This window comes from Palaemon carinicauda, chromosome 26 (genome assembly GCF_036898095.1).
Source record: "Palaemon carinicauda isolate YSFRI2023 chromosome 26, ASM3689809v2, whole genome shotgun sequence".
Taxonomy (NCBI): Eukaryota; Metazoa; Arthropoda; class Malacostraca; order Decapoda; family Palaemonidae; genus Palaemon; species Palaemon carinicauda.
Window position 1 is genome coordinate 103553158 of NC_090750.1, and position 13630 is coordinate 103566787.

General features: G+C 36.1%; 1 protein-coding gene across 1 annotated transcript in view; it reads left to right on the forward strand.

Moving 5' to 3' along the window:
• The window catches only part of LOC137620096 (NACHT domain- and WD repeat-containing protein 1), a 43646-nt gene that overhangs the window by 22678 nt on the left and 7338 nt on the right, over nt 1–13630 (forward strand). The window contains exons 17-24 of the mRNA XM_068350370.1: nt 13–138; nt 619–762; nt 1496–1675; nt 2161–2379; nt 3011–3223; nt 3961–4135; nt 5458–5592; nt 6966–7176. Coding sequence (XP_068206471.1) covers nt 13–138; nt 619–762; nt 1496–1675; nt 2161–2379; nt 3011–3223; nt 3961–4135; nt 5458–5592; nt 6966–7176 — 1403 coding nt within the window. The remainder of the gene's footprint in view (nt 1–12; nt 139–618; nt 763–1495; nt 1676–2160; nt 2380–3010; nt 3224–3960; nt 4136–5457; nt 5593–6965; nt 7177–13630) is intronic.

The window sequence follows — 13630 nt, forward strand, 5'->3', positions numbered from 1 at the left end:
TTCGTCTTTCAGGTGCTGGAGGATGTGTCCCTTGCTCTTAGGAATCACAGCAACAACACTGAACTGGTCCTTCTGAAGGAAGTTCTAGAATTAGCTGCCTACGGACTTGGGTACGATGGTCGTCAATTCTACTCGCAGGTGGGAAAAGTTGCCGTGTCTTTTTCTTTTCTCATAACTACTGTAAAGTGGTAATTCCTATAATATTCAAGTATTGTCATGTCGAGAGTGATATTAAAGCATATCAAGTAGAAAACGTTAGTGAACTGTGTGGTTTCTGGCGTGTGAGAATACAAAGACAACATTACCGCTGATTTGATTACAACACTAATGCACCAAGGTTATGCTTAAGGCTAGTCATTCACGGATATGATTATAGGCAGTAATGAAGACAATTATAAAAGTACAGTAGGTTCAACTCTATTCAATCATTTGATAAACAATCAAAATGAAAGATCATTCGCCATGCGATTGTACGGTAATGAAAATTATTCAGATATAAGCACTATCTTATATCTTTCAAGCACGTGGCCATCAAACATGTAATCATAGTGTAATGGATTGACTAAGATAAACAATACCTTCAAGCAATAACCTAAAAAAACATTTTTCCCGTTTCAGGTGTATGGTCGTCTCTCAACCTTAATGGCCGAAACGCAGAACCACGAGACGTATCCCATAATCAAGGAGCTTTACGAGTCGGCCGCCCACGGCCCTGTGCCCTGCCTTCTGCCTCTCACCGTCTGCCTTCAGGAGCCATTCCAGGTGAGCTATGAGTTTTCAAAGGGGTTTTTCCATAATGGTTTATTACTTCTCTAGTTTATTTATTTCTTTATTTCCTTTCCTCACTGGGCTATTCTTATCTGTTGGAGCCCTTGGGCTTATAGCATCCTGCTTTTCCAACTAGGGTTGCAGTAATAATAATCATAATTATAAGTACATAATTATTTTGTAACATCAACTGAGGTTGTGGTTGCATATACTAGTTGTCACATGTGCTAAAGTATCTATGATCATTGTTAGAGTAAGCAGGCCTTACGCCACCAAAGATTCTTACTTTTCGAATAGCCCTTGTCTTAAGCTATGGGAAAGATCGTATTCTTTATGTGGATGTTTGATTTTGTTTCTATATGTACACAGACATGAAACTAAAATTGATCTTGAAGATTCCCAATAAGTATCAAATCAACTGCTAGGAATTCTTTTTTTTTTTTTCTTTAATCCTGAATTCCAAAGTTCAGCATTAGATTCGTGGAAAGTTGCTGACCCATTAAGTTAGGAGATTAAGAAATACAAACTTCACATAAACCCGTAGGATCTATAGCTGTCAAATCTTAATATCAACTGATAGGAACTAACGTCACTCAAGTAACAAAAGCCTGGTCAGAGCCACATTTGCTTGCTTTAAAAATAAAAACTGTAAAGGCAACTATTCATAATCAGATAGCACCAAGAAAATAGATTTTTATCTAATAATAAGCTACTCTTTTAACATCAGGACCAAAATATGAAGCTAGGCGACGGGCAGGTTTACTTCAATGCCCTGATCCGAGCTCGCCATAACCCTCACTACGTGATCACCTTGTCCACCGAGAGAGGAGAAATAGCTGTCTGGAACATCTTCACCATGTCGCCCGTCCGCACATTAACCGGCATCACGCAGCCGAGGAAACTGAAGGTGATAATAGAACTTGTATCTATGTTTTTAGTCGTCTTAGTACACCTTGGTAGGTACTTGTTTGATGTTACATTTTTCCATCTTCCCCACTCAATTTTCCTTTTGAAGGTGGTACATTATCACCCTAAAGGCTGATTGAAGAAGCCTTAATCTTTAGAGTGTCTTCTCCTCTTCCATTGCTATTTTATCTAAGATTGTGCATACTTGAGTTAACAACCATAAGCATAAAGTTACAAAAACCCTATATAGATGTAAATACTCTAAAACTGGGATTTCCTTGATAATCTCATAGTTGAATTTAAATCTGTTATGAAACAAACCAGGATTTATACTATTTTCCATTCAAATATTTCTACCAGATTAAGGTCTGATCATCTGTATGAATTGAACAGAATGTTTGGAATTATTTCTCTTATAGTCTTGCCTATTACTCCCTTGTTCATTCATTGGCTCGACATTTTTTAAGACTGTCCTACCCACTCCAGATGATTGACGATTACCGGTGCTTGGTCCTATGCGGGAGGGAGCTGCGCATTTACAACTTCGACGAGGGACTCTTCGTGATGAAGTTGCGCGAAGTGATGAACCAAAAGATGCCTTACTTCGGCCTGCACGACAAGGACCACGTGGTGGCTCTCTCCAGATCAAGGATGTACGTCAACATGATGAACCTCCAGAATGGGGACTGTGTGGCTACATTCAAGGTTCGTCTGTTGTGCCTTAGGTAGTTCCTGGGAAATATAAGGTATGGCTCTATCTTCAATATTGCACAACCACTTAGATCGACTAGAGTGCATATCAAAGGCTTCCTTTACAATGTTAAGGTAGATAACGTGAAGTGACAGAAGGTAAAGTGACAGAATATTGTTAGCCAACACAGAACAGAAATAGATTGCATTTGAATATCTTTGGTGGATGACAGGAAACTAATACATTTATGGCAGCTGTGGGTAGGATATTACAATAAACTCTTTCCTTAATTTAGAAATTAAGTCATAATATTTATATTAAAAAAATCCGCACAACTGCATGGAATAGCTTTCCGGTATCTTTTAAAGCTGTAAGTAATTATAATCTTGGACTCTATATTGTAATATCGTTTATGGATTACAGATGATACTCTTGAATATGCTACAGATGGATGAAGGATGGTTCTTAAACTGTTCACCAATTTATTGACAGGCTGGGGAAAACAGTTTCTTGAAAAGGCTAATGTGTCACAGGTCAATGAAGAAGGGGTTTGAATGGAATATTTAATAATTTACAAGTTGATGAAAACAGACTCGTGAACAGGTCGGCAAAGAACAATATTGGAATAGAATATATTATTTACAGGTCGGTGAAGACAGATTCTTGAACAGCCTGATGGTGTCTGAGAATGGCAAAATATGCGTGTGTGGGGACGAGACCCAAAAGCCTTCTGCCCTGCTCGTGTGGGATCTCGAACTACGAAAGCTTATGTACGACCTGAGAATTCCTCACCACGAGTTCATCACCCGATTAGCTGCTATTACCAAAGAAGGGCATTATGTGTCTTGTGTTTGCAGGGTATGTTGACCACCATTTTTTTTGGTATGGGGAACTGGGATGCAGCGGAAGGGGTAAATTAGTTAATTTCTTGATTTCTGATTACATTTATTTAGCAAAATATCTGTGCGTGCACAATGCAATTAATGTGTTGCATCGTTATTTTCTTCCTTCACTCCATCTCTGTTTACTTTTGTCAGACCTCATATAATTGTCAATTACTCTTCTTGTCAGTAGTATACGTTGATCGCTTGTGTGAATAGGCAACGAAACAAACAGATTCTATCACAGGTTTGAAGGAAAGTACTCAGGATACATTATTAATGTCCATTCTTCTTTTTTAATTGTCAAAATAAATCAAACACAATTTAAACATGGCAAAAATGCTATCTATTAGATCCTTAAAAAGTGGGGACAATTGTATATATATATATATATATATATATATATATACACACACACACACACACACACACATATATATATATATATATATATATATATATGTGTGTGTGTGTGTGTGTGTGTGTGTGTGACAGGCAGGGCAGCCGATAGGGACTAAGGTCTACCCCAAAGCCAAAGCAAAGTCCTTCAAAAACAGGACTGTGCTTACCCCCACACAAATGGAAAATAGCATGTTAGTAGAAAAAAAATTATATGTATATGCATGTAGAAATACGTAATGAAAAACATGTGAAGCTTCGGCCTCCATTCCAAAAAGAGGATGTCTCAAAATGATTTCTTATTTTCCAACTAAGGAGGTGGACGAACCCGCACCAAACTTCATCGTGGTTTACGATCTTCAAAGCGGGACCCTCTTCAAGAAGTGGAAGCCGGGCGTCAACGTCATATCGATTGCCATATCGTCTGCTGGCAGCTGCGTCGTTGTGGGCTTGGAAGATTCTAAGCTCATGGCTTATGATCTGATAACTGGTATGGTTTTTAGAGTTTGATCTCTCATAAACGATGACTTATTAAGATCTGTACGATTACTTAGAGTTTCATGTCGAGTGAACGATGACTTAAGATCCGTACGATTACTTAGAGTTTGATGTCGAGTGAACGATGACTTAAGATCCGTACGATTACTTAGAGTTTGATGTCGAGTGAACGATGACTTATTAAGATCTGTAATATTACTTAGAGTTTGATGTCGAGTGAACGATGACTTATAAAGATCTGTATGATCACTTAGAGTTTGATCTCGCATGAACGATGACTTATCAAGATGTGTACGATTACTTAGAGTTTAATGTCGAGTGAATGATGACTTAAGATCTGTATGATTACTTAAAGTTTGATGTCGAGTGAACGATGACTTATTAAGATCTGTAATATTACTTAAAGTTTGATGTCGAATGAACGATGACATATTAAGATCTGTACGATTACTTAGTGTTTGACGTTGAATGAACGATGCCTTATTAATATCTGTAATATTACTTAGAGTTTGATGTCATATGAATGATGACTTATTAAGATCTGTACGATTACTTAGAGTTTGATGTCGAACAAACGATGATTTATTAAGATCTGTACGATTACTTAGATTTTGATGTCGAGTGAACGATGACTTATAAAGATCTGTACGATTACTTAGATTTTGATGTCGAGTGAACGATGACTTATAAAGATCTGTACGATTACTTAGATTTTGAAGTCGAGTGAACGATGACTTGAGATCTGTACAATTACTTAAGTTACGTGGAGTGTATATCAGGCTACTGCTAGTCATAATTTGTAGCATGAAAACCTACGTTTTATTAATACCTGAATAATTCAGATTCTCCTAGTATTGAACATCACATAAAGGGACCTTTTCATTCTAATTCCTTTCCATTTACTTCAAATATTATGAAAGCTTTTGATCCTAGATGTCTCTTGAATCCATTGCTTATATCCAGATTCCTTAAGGAAGAATATAGAACTCCAAGGAAAATATATATATGATCTCAGTAATTTATGAAGACTATCCTCTAAAATTTTGTTTACTGCATCGCCCATAAATGAAGTTTTTTTTATTGAATTTATCAGTAATTACAATGTTTATAACGCTTCCAGAAGGCTTAATTTACTGGCTACAATACCACATGTACTTACTGCACAGTTACTTAAAGCTTCTGGAAGCCTTATACACATTTTAGAGGCTGTGTAAGTAAACGACTGCCAATTAATTGATCCTTCTGGCAACGTTTTAAACATTTTAAACGTTTTAAATCTGTTAAAAATATAACAAAAATGAATTTTTCCAACAGGAAATCCTCGGTGGACACTGAAAGGGCACACTGCTCCCCCAAATACAATTAGATTAGACAACAGAGGCCTTCAGTGTCTGACTCTCGACTCCTTGGGTCGAGATAGATCCGTCAGAGTGTGGGATATTCATTCAGGTAAGGGCAAGTCACCTGCAGGTCATATCATTTTATATACTACACTGTACTCTAGAAGTTTTATTCTAGCTGTGACCAAGTTGGGGAATGATCTTCCTAATCGGGTAGTTGAATCGGTAGATTCCAACACGTTTACAGCACGTTCACAAGGCTTCTAGAAGGCTGAGATCACCGGCACACCCGTCTGAGCGGAAGGGCGGTAATGTATCTTCCCCGCTGGTCTTCCGTGGGTGACTGATTTACGTCACTCCTGCTGGCTGGTGTTCCCGGCATCGCTGTCAAAATTTTCTTAATTCTCATCTTAATTTCTCGGAGCTAGCTACTCGCTTCTCTGTCACCTCTACCCTTGTCTTAGTACCCAATCCAATCCCCTCCTGTACCATCTCCAATGCCTTCTATCAAAGGCATCCTCTTTCACTAATCCTCTTCTCTCCATATCATCCTTCACCTTCTCTCGCAATTTAATTCTGTCGGCCTCTCAATTTTCTCCCACAAACAGGTTCCTTCCCAAGACATCCTTCCTCACTCCCCCCATTCATCCTCAACACGTGCCCACACCATCTCAGTACCTTCTGAAATATTTGAAATGCCTTAAATCTATAGGCTTTTGTTTATCCTCAATATAGAATTCCTCTGTAAAATGATACCTTTTCTTTTTTCTAAACTGTTTCATATCAGTTGTTGACTGAGCAGCATCTAAACTACTTCCCACTTTCAATTGGTGTTCCACAAGGTTTTGCACTCTTACCCCACAATTTTCTTTGTCCTGATCACTGACCACCCGCTGCAGTCTACATCTTCACTTATCCATGTTTATCTAATAATATAATCCTCAATGTTTCTTCCGCTTTCAATTCCAATCTTTCCTATATCGTTATATGGAAATATACCTCCTCCTTAATATGGTTCAACACTACACAATATTCTAGACGTTTTAATCCAGCTGTTGAATGATATTCTTCATCAGGCAGTTAAATCGGTGGAACTTCAGAAGTTCAAACTTGCAGTGCATGTTTCTATAGTGAATAGGAAGATATAACTCTCTTCTTTTAGTTTATATTTGAAAGATCTATTTTAACACTGTTACAGATCTTAAAATATTTTGTATTCTTTATTCATTACTATTCATATAGCTTATTTCCTCTCCTTACTGGGCTACTTTTTCATATTGGAGCCATTGACCTTGTAGCATCCTACTTTTCCAACTATGGTTGTAGCTTAGCTAGTAATAATAATATGGCCATACAAGTTCCAGTTATGAGTGCATTTTAAAATTGAAAAATATACATACTGTTATACATTACCCAGTAAGTTTTCACAAATGCGCCTGATGTGTTCGATCACATAAATGTAAAAGCAAACCATCCTTGCAGGTAATAGCTTAGCCGTATTCACTCCCGACCAAGCCATCACGGCCTGCGAAATCTCCAGCGACGGGAAGGCCGTCGTGATGGCCCTAGAGGGACGAAGCGAAATAGTCACGTTCCTCCTGTGTCACAAGTCCGGCGTCAATGACCAAGGGACGCCGAAGTCCTACGGCAACGACACCAACAGAGGCAAAGTTTTTGACCTCAGTCAAGCAGGGTATGTATTTCCCTATGCATCAAATTGCATGATTCTTATATAAAGTCCTTTTTGCATCCGAGTTTAAAGATCGTACCTTAATTTTCTTGCATTAGCATTTGTATAGATTTCTTTTTCACTAATCAATTAAACACTGTTATGGCTAACAGACTTTCAAATCATGCTTGCTTTTACTGCTTGTTTACCTTTTCTTGCAATGAAGATTACTTTTAGTTATAGCTAGTGATTTATGAATAATGTTATGTTTCTTTGCTATTACTAATAAGCATGACGCGCCTCATGCCCGAGGCCTCTAACAACCCTTTGCATGGGCAGATCATGATGACACCCCTAAACAAAACCCGTGTTCTATTCATTATCCCACATCCAAAGCATGCTACTTTCCGTTTTCTTCTTCTTCCCTCTTCCTCAGCACATGGCCCATGTCCGGGGATGCGGAGGAGAACATGTTGTGGAGCTAAACTGATTTCGACCCAGCGGTTGTTCGCCTTGTCTGTGTATATAACCAATGTTACAAATACTTCAGGCTTTCCGTTACCTTGTTTTCAATTCACAGAGAGATAAACATCCAGATGATTTACCTTATGAAGGAGTGTTAAGTCGTAGGATAGGTGTTAACTGGCGCAGTTGCGATAAACAGGCAGGAGATTTACCTTATGAAGGAGTGTTAAGTCGTAGGATAGGTGTTAACTGGTGCAGTCGCGATACACAGGCAGGAGATTTACCTTATGAAGAAGTGTTAAGTCGTAGGATAGGTGTTAACTGGTGCAGTCGCGATAAACAGGCAGAAGATTTTCCATATGAAGAAGTGTTAAGTCGTAGGATAGGTGTTAACTGGTGCAGTCACGATAAACAGGCAGAAGATTTACTTATGAAGAAGTGTTAAGTCATAGGATAGGTGTTAACTGGTGCAGTCGCGATAAACAGGCAGATGATTTTCCATATGAAGAAGTGTAAAGTCGTAGGATAGGTGTTAACTGGTGCAGTCGCGATAAACAGGCAGAAGATTTACTTATGAAGAAGTGTTAAGTCGTAGGATAGGTGTTAACTGGTGCAGTCGCGATAAACAGGCAGAAGATTTACTTATGAAGTGTTAAGTCATAGGATAGGTGTTAACTGGTGCAGTCGCAATAAACAGGCAGAAGATTTACATCATGAAGAAGTGTTAAGTCGTAGGATAGGTGTTAATTGGCACAGACGCGTAGTTTTTTTTCTAAATTTTTCAGCTGTTTGACGAAAGATAAGGTAACATTGGCAATCTAGAATAGCTAAGATTTATCCTCATGTAGTCAGTTTGTCACATATATTTATTTTGAAGGGATTAGAGTTTGGTAAACTGTGTGTAGGCCTATGGCTGCTGAGATTGAAATTTGAAATATGAGAAATGTCAATGCTTCAGTTACTTTCTTTGTTTTCCCATTTCTATCTCTGATGATTGTACAAAGTCTACATGTTGGATAGATTAATTATCCAAAATTGATATTTATCTACTTATATGCTACTTGATTCGCGTGTATTTCCAATGGCGAATAATGTTTCTTGTATAAACATGAGATAGTTCAGAAATAAGAAGTAGCTTTGTGAAGCTCTGCGCTAAGAATCACTGCCATGGATTTGACTTGAGCTATTGCATTGGCTACTTCCTCTTTGACAGAGTGCAATATAGTTTCTTTATGAAATTATTTATCTGAAAGCATTTGGCATCAATACCTCAAGGGGCGGAGCTTCAATAACTCAAGGGGCGGAGCTTCAATACCTCAAGGGGCGGAGCTTCAATAACTCAAGGGGGGGAGCTTCAATACCTCAAGGGGGGAGCTTCAATAACTCAAGGGGCGGAGCTTCAATAACTCAAGGGGCAGAGCTTCAATAACTCAAGGGGCAGAGCTTCAATACCTCAAGGGGCGGAGCTTCAATACCTCAAGGGGTGGAGCTTCAATAGCTCAAGGGGCGGGGCTTATGTCCAAGCTTGAAACAAAAGCCATGTAGAGGTGGTTCTTGGCGAGTTAACTCATTGTACAGTACAGTATGTGCATTACAAGCCATAAACGCGACCTTGATTCACATAGATTTTAACAATTCTATCATAGTTTATCGACTAATACGATTTATTCACGTTTTCTTTATGTACTCTAAAAAAAGGAAACATTCATAAGAATATTGATGATCTTTACCTAGAAATTACTTTCATGGGTTATTTTCAAACATTACCAAGTTTAGTTATATAGTTATTCAATGCTACAAATTCTTAAAATGAGGTAGTACCATTACCCAATACAAGTAAGAATATCAGAGACTAATAAAAGATATTATATTTTAACCATTTTTTTTTATTTTACTTAGCAATTGATAAAATATCTCAATATCCATTAAGTTATTAGTATGGTTAGGTATAAAAAAGACAGCATAGCTATTAAGTACTTCTTGTGCAACCTGCATGATTTTGTACATAGCATTTTATCTAAACTGTACTTCTAGTATTGTAATGACTTGTGTACATTATATCTTCACCCACAATGGATTCAGAATATAGAATGCTTTTATCATTTTACCTCCTTTTACCAACTAATATAATCTATATTTAATATTAAGGAATCTTAGTCTTAACATACGGGTTGAGACGGGTGCTAAATTTACTCGTAAATTTGAAAATTCAAGATACATGTTACGACTGATGATAATTTTAGTCGTAAATGAGAATATCAAACATACGAGTTAAGATGGATGCTAAATTTACTCGTAAATTTGAATATTGAAAATACATGTTACGATTAATGGTAATTTTAGTCGTAAATGAGAAAATTAAACGTACAGGTTAAGATCGTCGCTAATTTTACTTGTAAATTGGAAATATTGAAAATACATGTTACGACTGATGATAATTTTAGTCGTAAATGAGAATATCAAACATACGAGTTAAGATGGATGCTAAATTTACTCGTAAACTTGAAAATTGGAAATACATGTTACGACAGATGACAATTTTAGTCGTAAATGAGAAAATTAAACATACAGGTTGAGACCGTCGCTAATTTTACTTGTAAATTGGAAAAACTGAAAATCCATGTTACGATTAACCCTTTTACCCCAACGCTATTTGGAACTTTCCAACCCTTAACCCCCAGGGGTTATTTTTTTCAAGCACATTTTGCAGTATATATTTTTTAAATTGCTCTGACAGCCTTAATTTTCATCATAGAGAGGTCAGGTTGGTCTCATTCTCTTGGAAAATGCCTGAAGTTTCCCAAAAAATCATCAAAAATATGCAAAAAAAAATGTAAAAAGCAGTTTTTTTGCAAGGACGTACCGGTACGTCCGTGGGGGTAAAGGGATGAGTTTTGTGAAATGTACCAGTACGTCCATTGGGAGTAAACTAATTTTAATTATAAATTGGAAAAACTGAAAATACATGTTACGATTAACCCTTTTACCCCCAACGCTATTTGGAACTTTCCGACTCTTAACCACCAGGCGTTTTTTTTTGTCCAAGCACATTTTGCAATATATGTTTTTCAAATTGCTCTAATAGCCTTAATTTTCGTCATAGAGAGGTCAGGTTGGTCTCATTCTTTTTGAAAATGCCTGAAGTTTCCCAAAAAATTATAAAAAATATGCAAAAAATAATGTAAATAGCAGTTTTTTGCAAGTACGTACCGGTACGTCCACGGGGGTAAAGGGATGAGTTTTGTGAAACGTACCAGTACGTCCTTTGTGGGTAAACTAATTTTACTTATAAATTGGAAAAACTGAAAATACATGTTACGATTAACCCTTTTACCCCCAACGCTATTAGGAACTTTCCAACCCTTAACCCCCAGGCGTTTTTTGTTTTTCAAGCACATTTTGCAATATATTTTTTTCAAATTGCTCTAACAGCCTTAATTTTCGTCATAGAGAGGTCAGGTTGGTCTCATTATTTTGGAAAATGCCTGAAGTTTCTCATGAAGTTATCAAAAATATGCAAAAAATGTAAAAAAGTTTTTAGCAAGGACGTACCGGTAAGTCCATGGGGGTAAAGGGATGAGTTTTGTGAAACGTACCAGTACGTTTGGGGGTAAAAGGGTTAATGGTAATTTTAGTCGTAAATGAGAATATCAAACATATAGGTTAAGACTGATGCTAAATTTACGCATAAATTTGAAAATTGAAAATAGATGTTACGATTAAAGCTAATTTTAGTCGTAAATTAGAAAATTAAACATACGGAATAAGACTTGTGCTAATTTTACTCGCAAACTTGAAAATTGAAAATACGTGTTACGACTCATGTTAATTTTCCTCTAAATTTGAAAATTAAACATGCTACTTAATGCTGATGCTATTTTCCCAGAAAATGGAAAATCAAAAATACATGTTAAGACTAAAGCTAATTCTACTTTGAAAGTTTGAAAATTTAAAATACATGTTAAGACTAAAGCTAATTCTACTTTGAAAATTTGAAAATTGAAAAGGCATGTTGAGACAAAGTAATTTTAAGCTACTCGTAATTTTGAAAAATAAGTTAATGAGTTAAGACTGATAATAATCTTATTCCAGAACTCATTTGCCTTGTCAATAAACATTTGAATATGCGTTCATCTATCTGAATGATTATCCCTGTTTATTAGAAGGATTACGTAAAAATATTTATATTTTTAAAAAATTTCACTAAAGGTGGACTTCATGACTGGTAATAAGTAAAATAATAGCAATCAGATATTTCTGATCTCCGCCAAAGGTTAATGGGGTCGTCCATGGCCTAAGATCTATCCGTAGTGGAGATTTCGTCAAAATCCGTCAATTTGTTTTGTTATCTTTAAAATGACAAAAAAATACATATCCGGATCTAGAAATCGGCTTCGGATCCGGATCATCTCCAAAATTTAATGGGGTCGTCCGCGGCCCAAGATCTATCTTCGGTGAAAATTTCGTCAAAATCCATCACTTTGTTTTGTTATCTTTAAAATAACAGAAAAATACATATCCGGATCTAGAAATCGGCTTCGGATCCGGATCATCTCCAAAATTTAATGAGGTCGTCCATGGCCCAAGGTCTATCCGTAGTGGAGATTTCGTCCAAATCCGTCACTTTGTTTTGTTATCTTTAAAATGACAAAAAAAATACATATCCGGATCTAGAAACCGGCTTCGGATCCGGATCATCTCCAAAATTTAATGGGGTCGTCCATACCCTAAGATCTATCCGTGGTGGAGATTTCGACAAAATCCGTCAATTTGTTTTGACGTTATCTTAAAAATGACAAAAATTACATATCCGGATCTAGAAATCGGCTTCGGATCCGGATCATTTCCAAAATTTAATGAGGTCATCAATAGCCTATGATCTATCTGTGGTGGAAATTTTGTCAAAATCCGTCAATTTGTTTTGACATTATCTTTAAAATGACAAAAAAAATACATATCCGGATCTAGAAATTGGCTTCGGATCCAGATCATCCTCAAAATTTAATGAGGTCATCAATGACCTATGATCTATCTGTGGTTGGAAATTTCTTCAAAATCCGTCAAATAGTTTTGACGTAATCCAGTCCACACACACAGACAGACAAATAAACCAACTCGATCTCATAACCTCATTGGTGGAGATAATAAAAAGTTGTTTAAAAACATAAAAAGCAAAATTTTAAGCACATTTTCGGCGGTAGGAAAATCAGTATAATTTATAAAACAATAATTAAAGGATTAAGTAAATATCCATTAATCAAAAGCTTTCAAGTTGAAAAAAAAAATATGCAAAGAAAGAAGGAATAGAAGGAATCTTATAGGAATAATTGCAAAGAAAGTAGGAATAGAAGGAATCTTATAGGAATAATTGCAAAGAAAGTAGGAATAGAAGGAATCTTATAGAAATAATTGCAAAGAAAGAAGGAATAGAAGGAATCTTATAGAAATAATTGCAAAGAAAGTAGGAATAGAAGGAATCTTATAGAAATAATTGCAAAGAAAGTAGGAATAGAAGGAATCTTATAGAAATAATTGCAAAGAAAGTAGGAATAGAAGGAATCTTATAGAAATAATTGCAAAGAAAGTAGGAATAGAAGGAATCTTATAGAAATAATTGCAAAGAAAGTAGGAATAGAAGGAATCCTAAAGAAATAATTGCAAAGAAAGAAGGAATAGAAGGAATCTTATAGAAATATATGCAAAGAAAGAAGGAATAGAAGGAATCTTATAGAAATAATTGCAAAGAAAGTAGGAATAGAAGGAATCTTAAAGAAATAATTGCAAAGAAAGTAGGAATAGAAGGAATCTTATAGAAATAATTGCAAAGAAAGAAGGAATAGACGGAATCTTATAGAAATAATTGCAAAGAAAGTAGGAATAGAAGGAATCTTATAGAAATAATTGCAAAGAAAGTAGGAATAGAAGGAATCTTATAGAAATAATTGCAAAGAAAGTAGGAATAGAAGGAATCTTATAGAAATAATTGCAAAGAAAGTAGGAATAGAAGGAATCT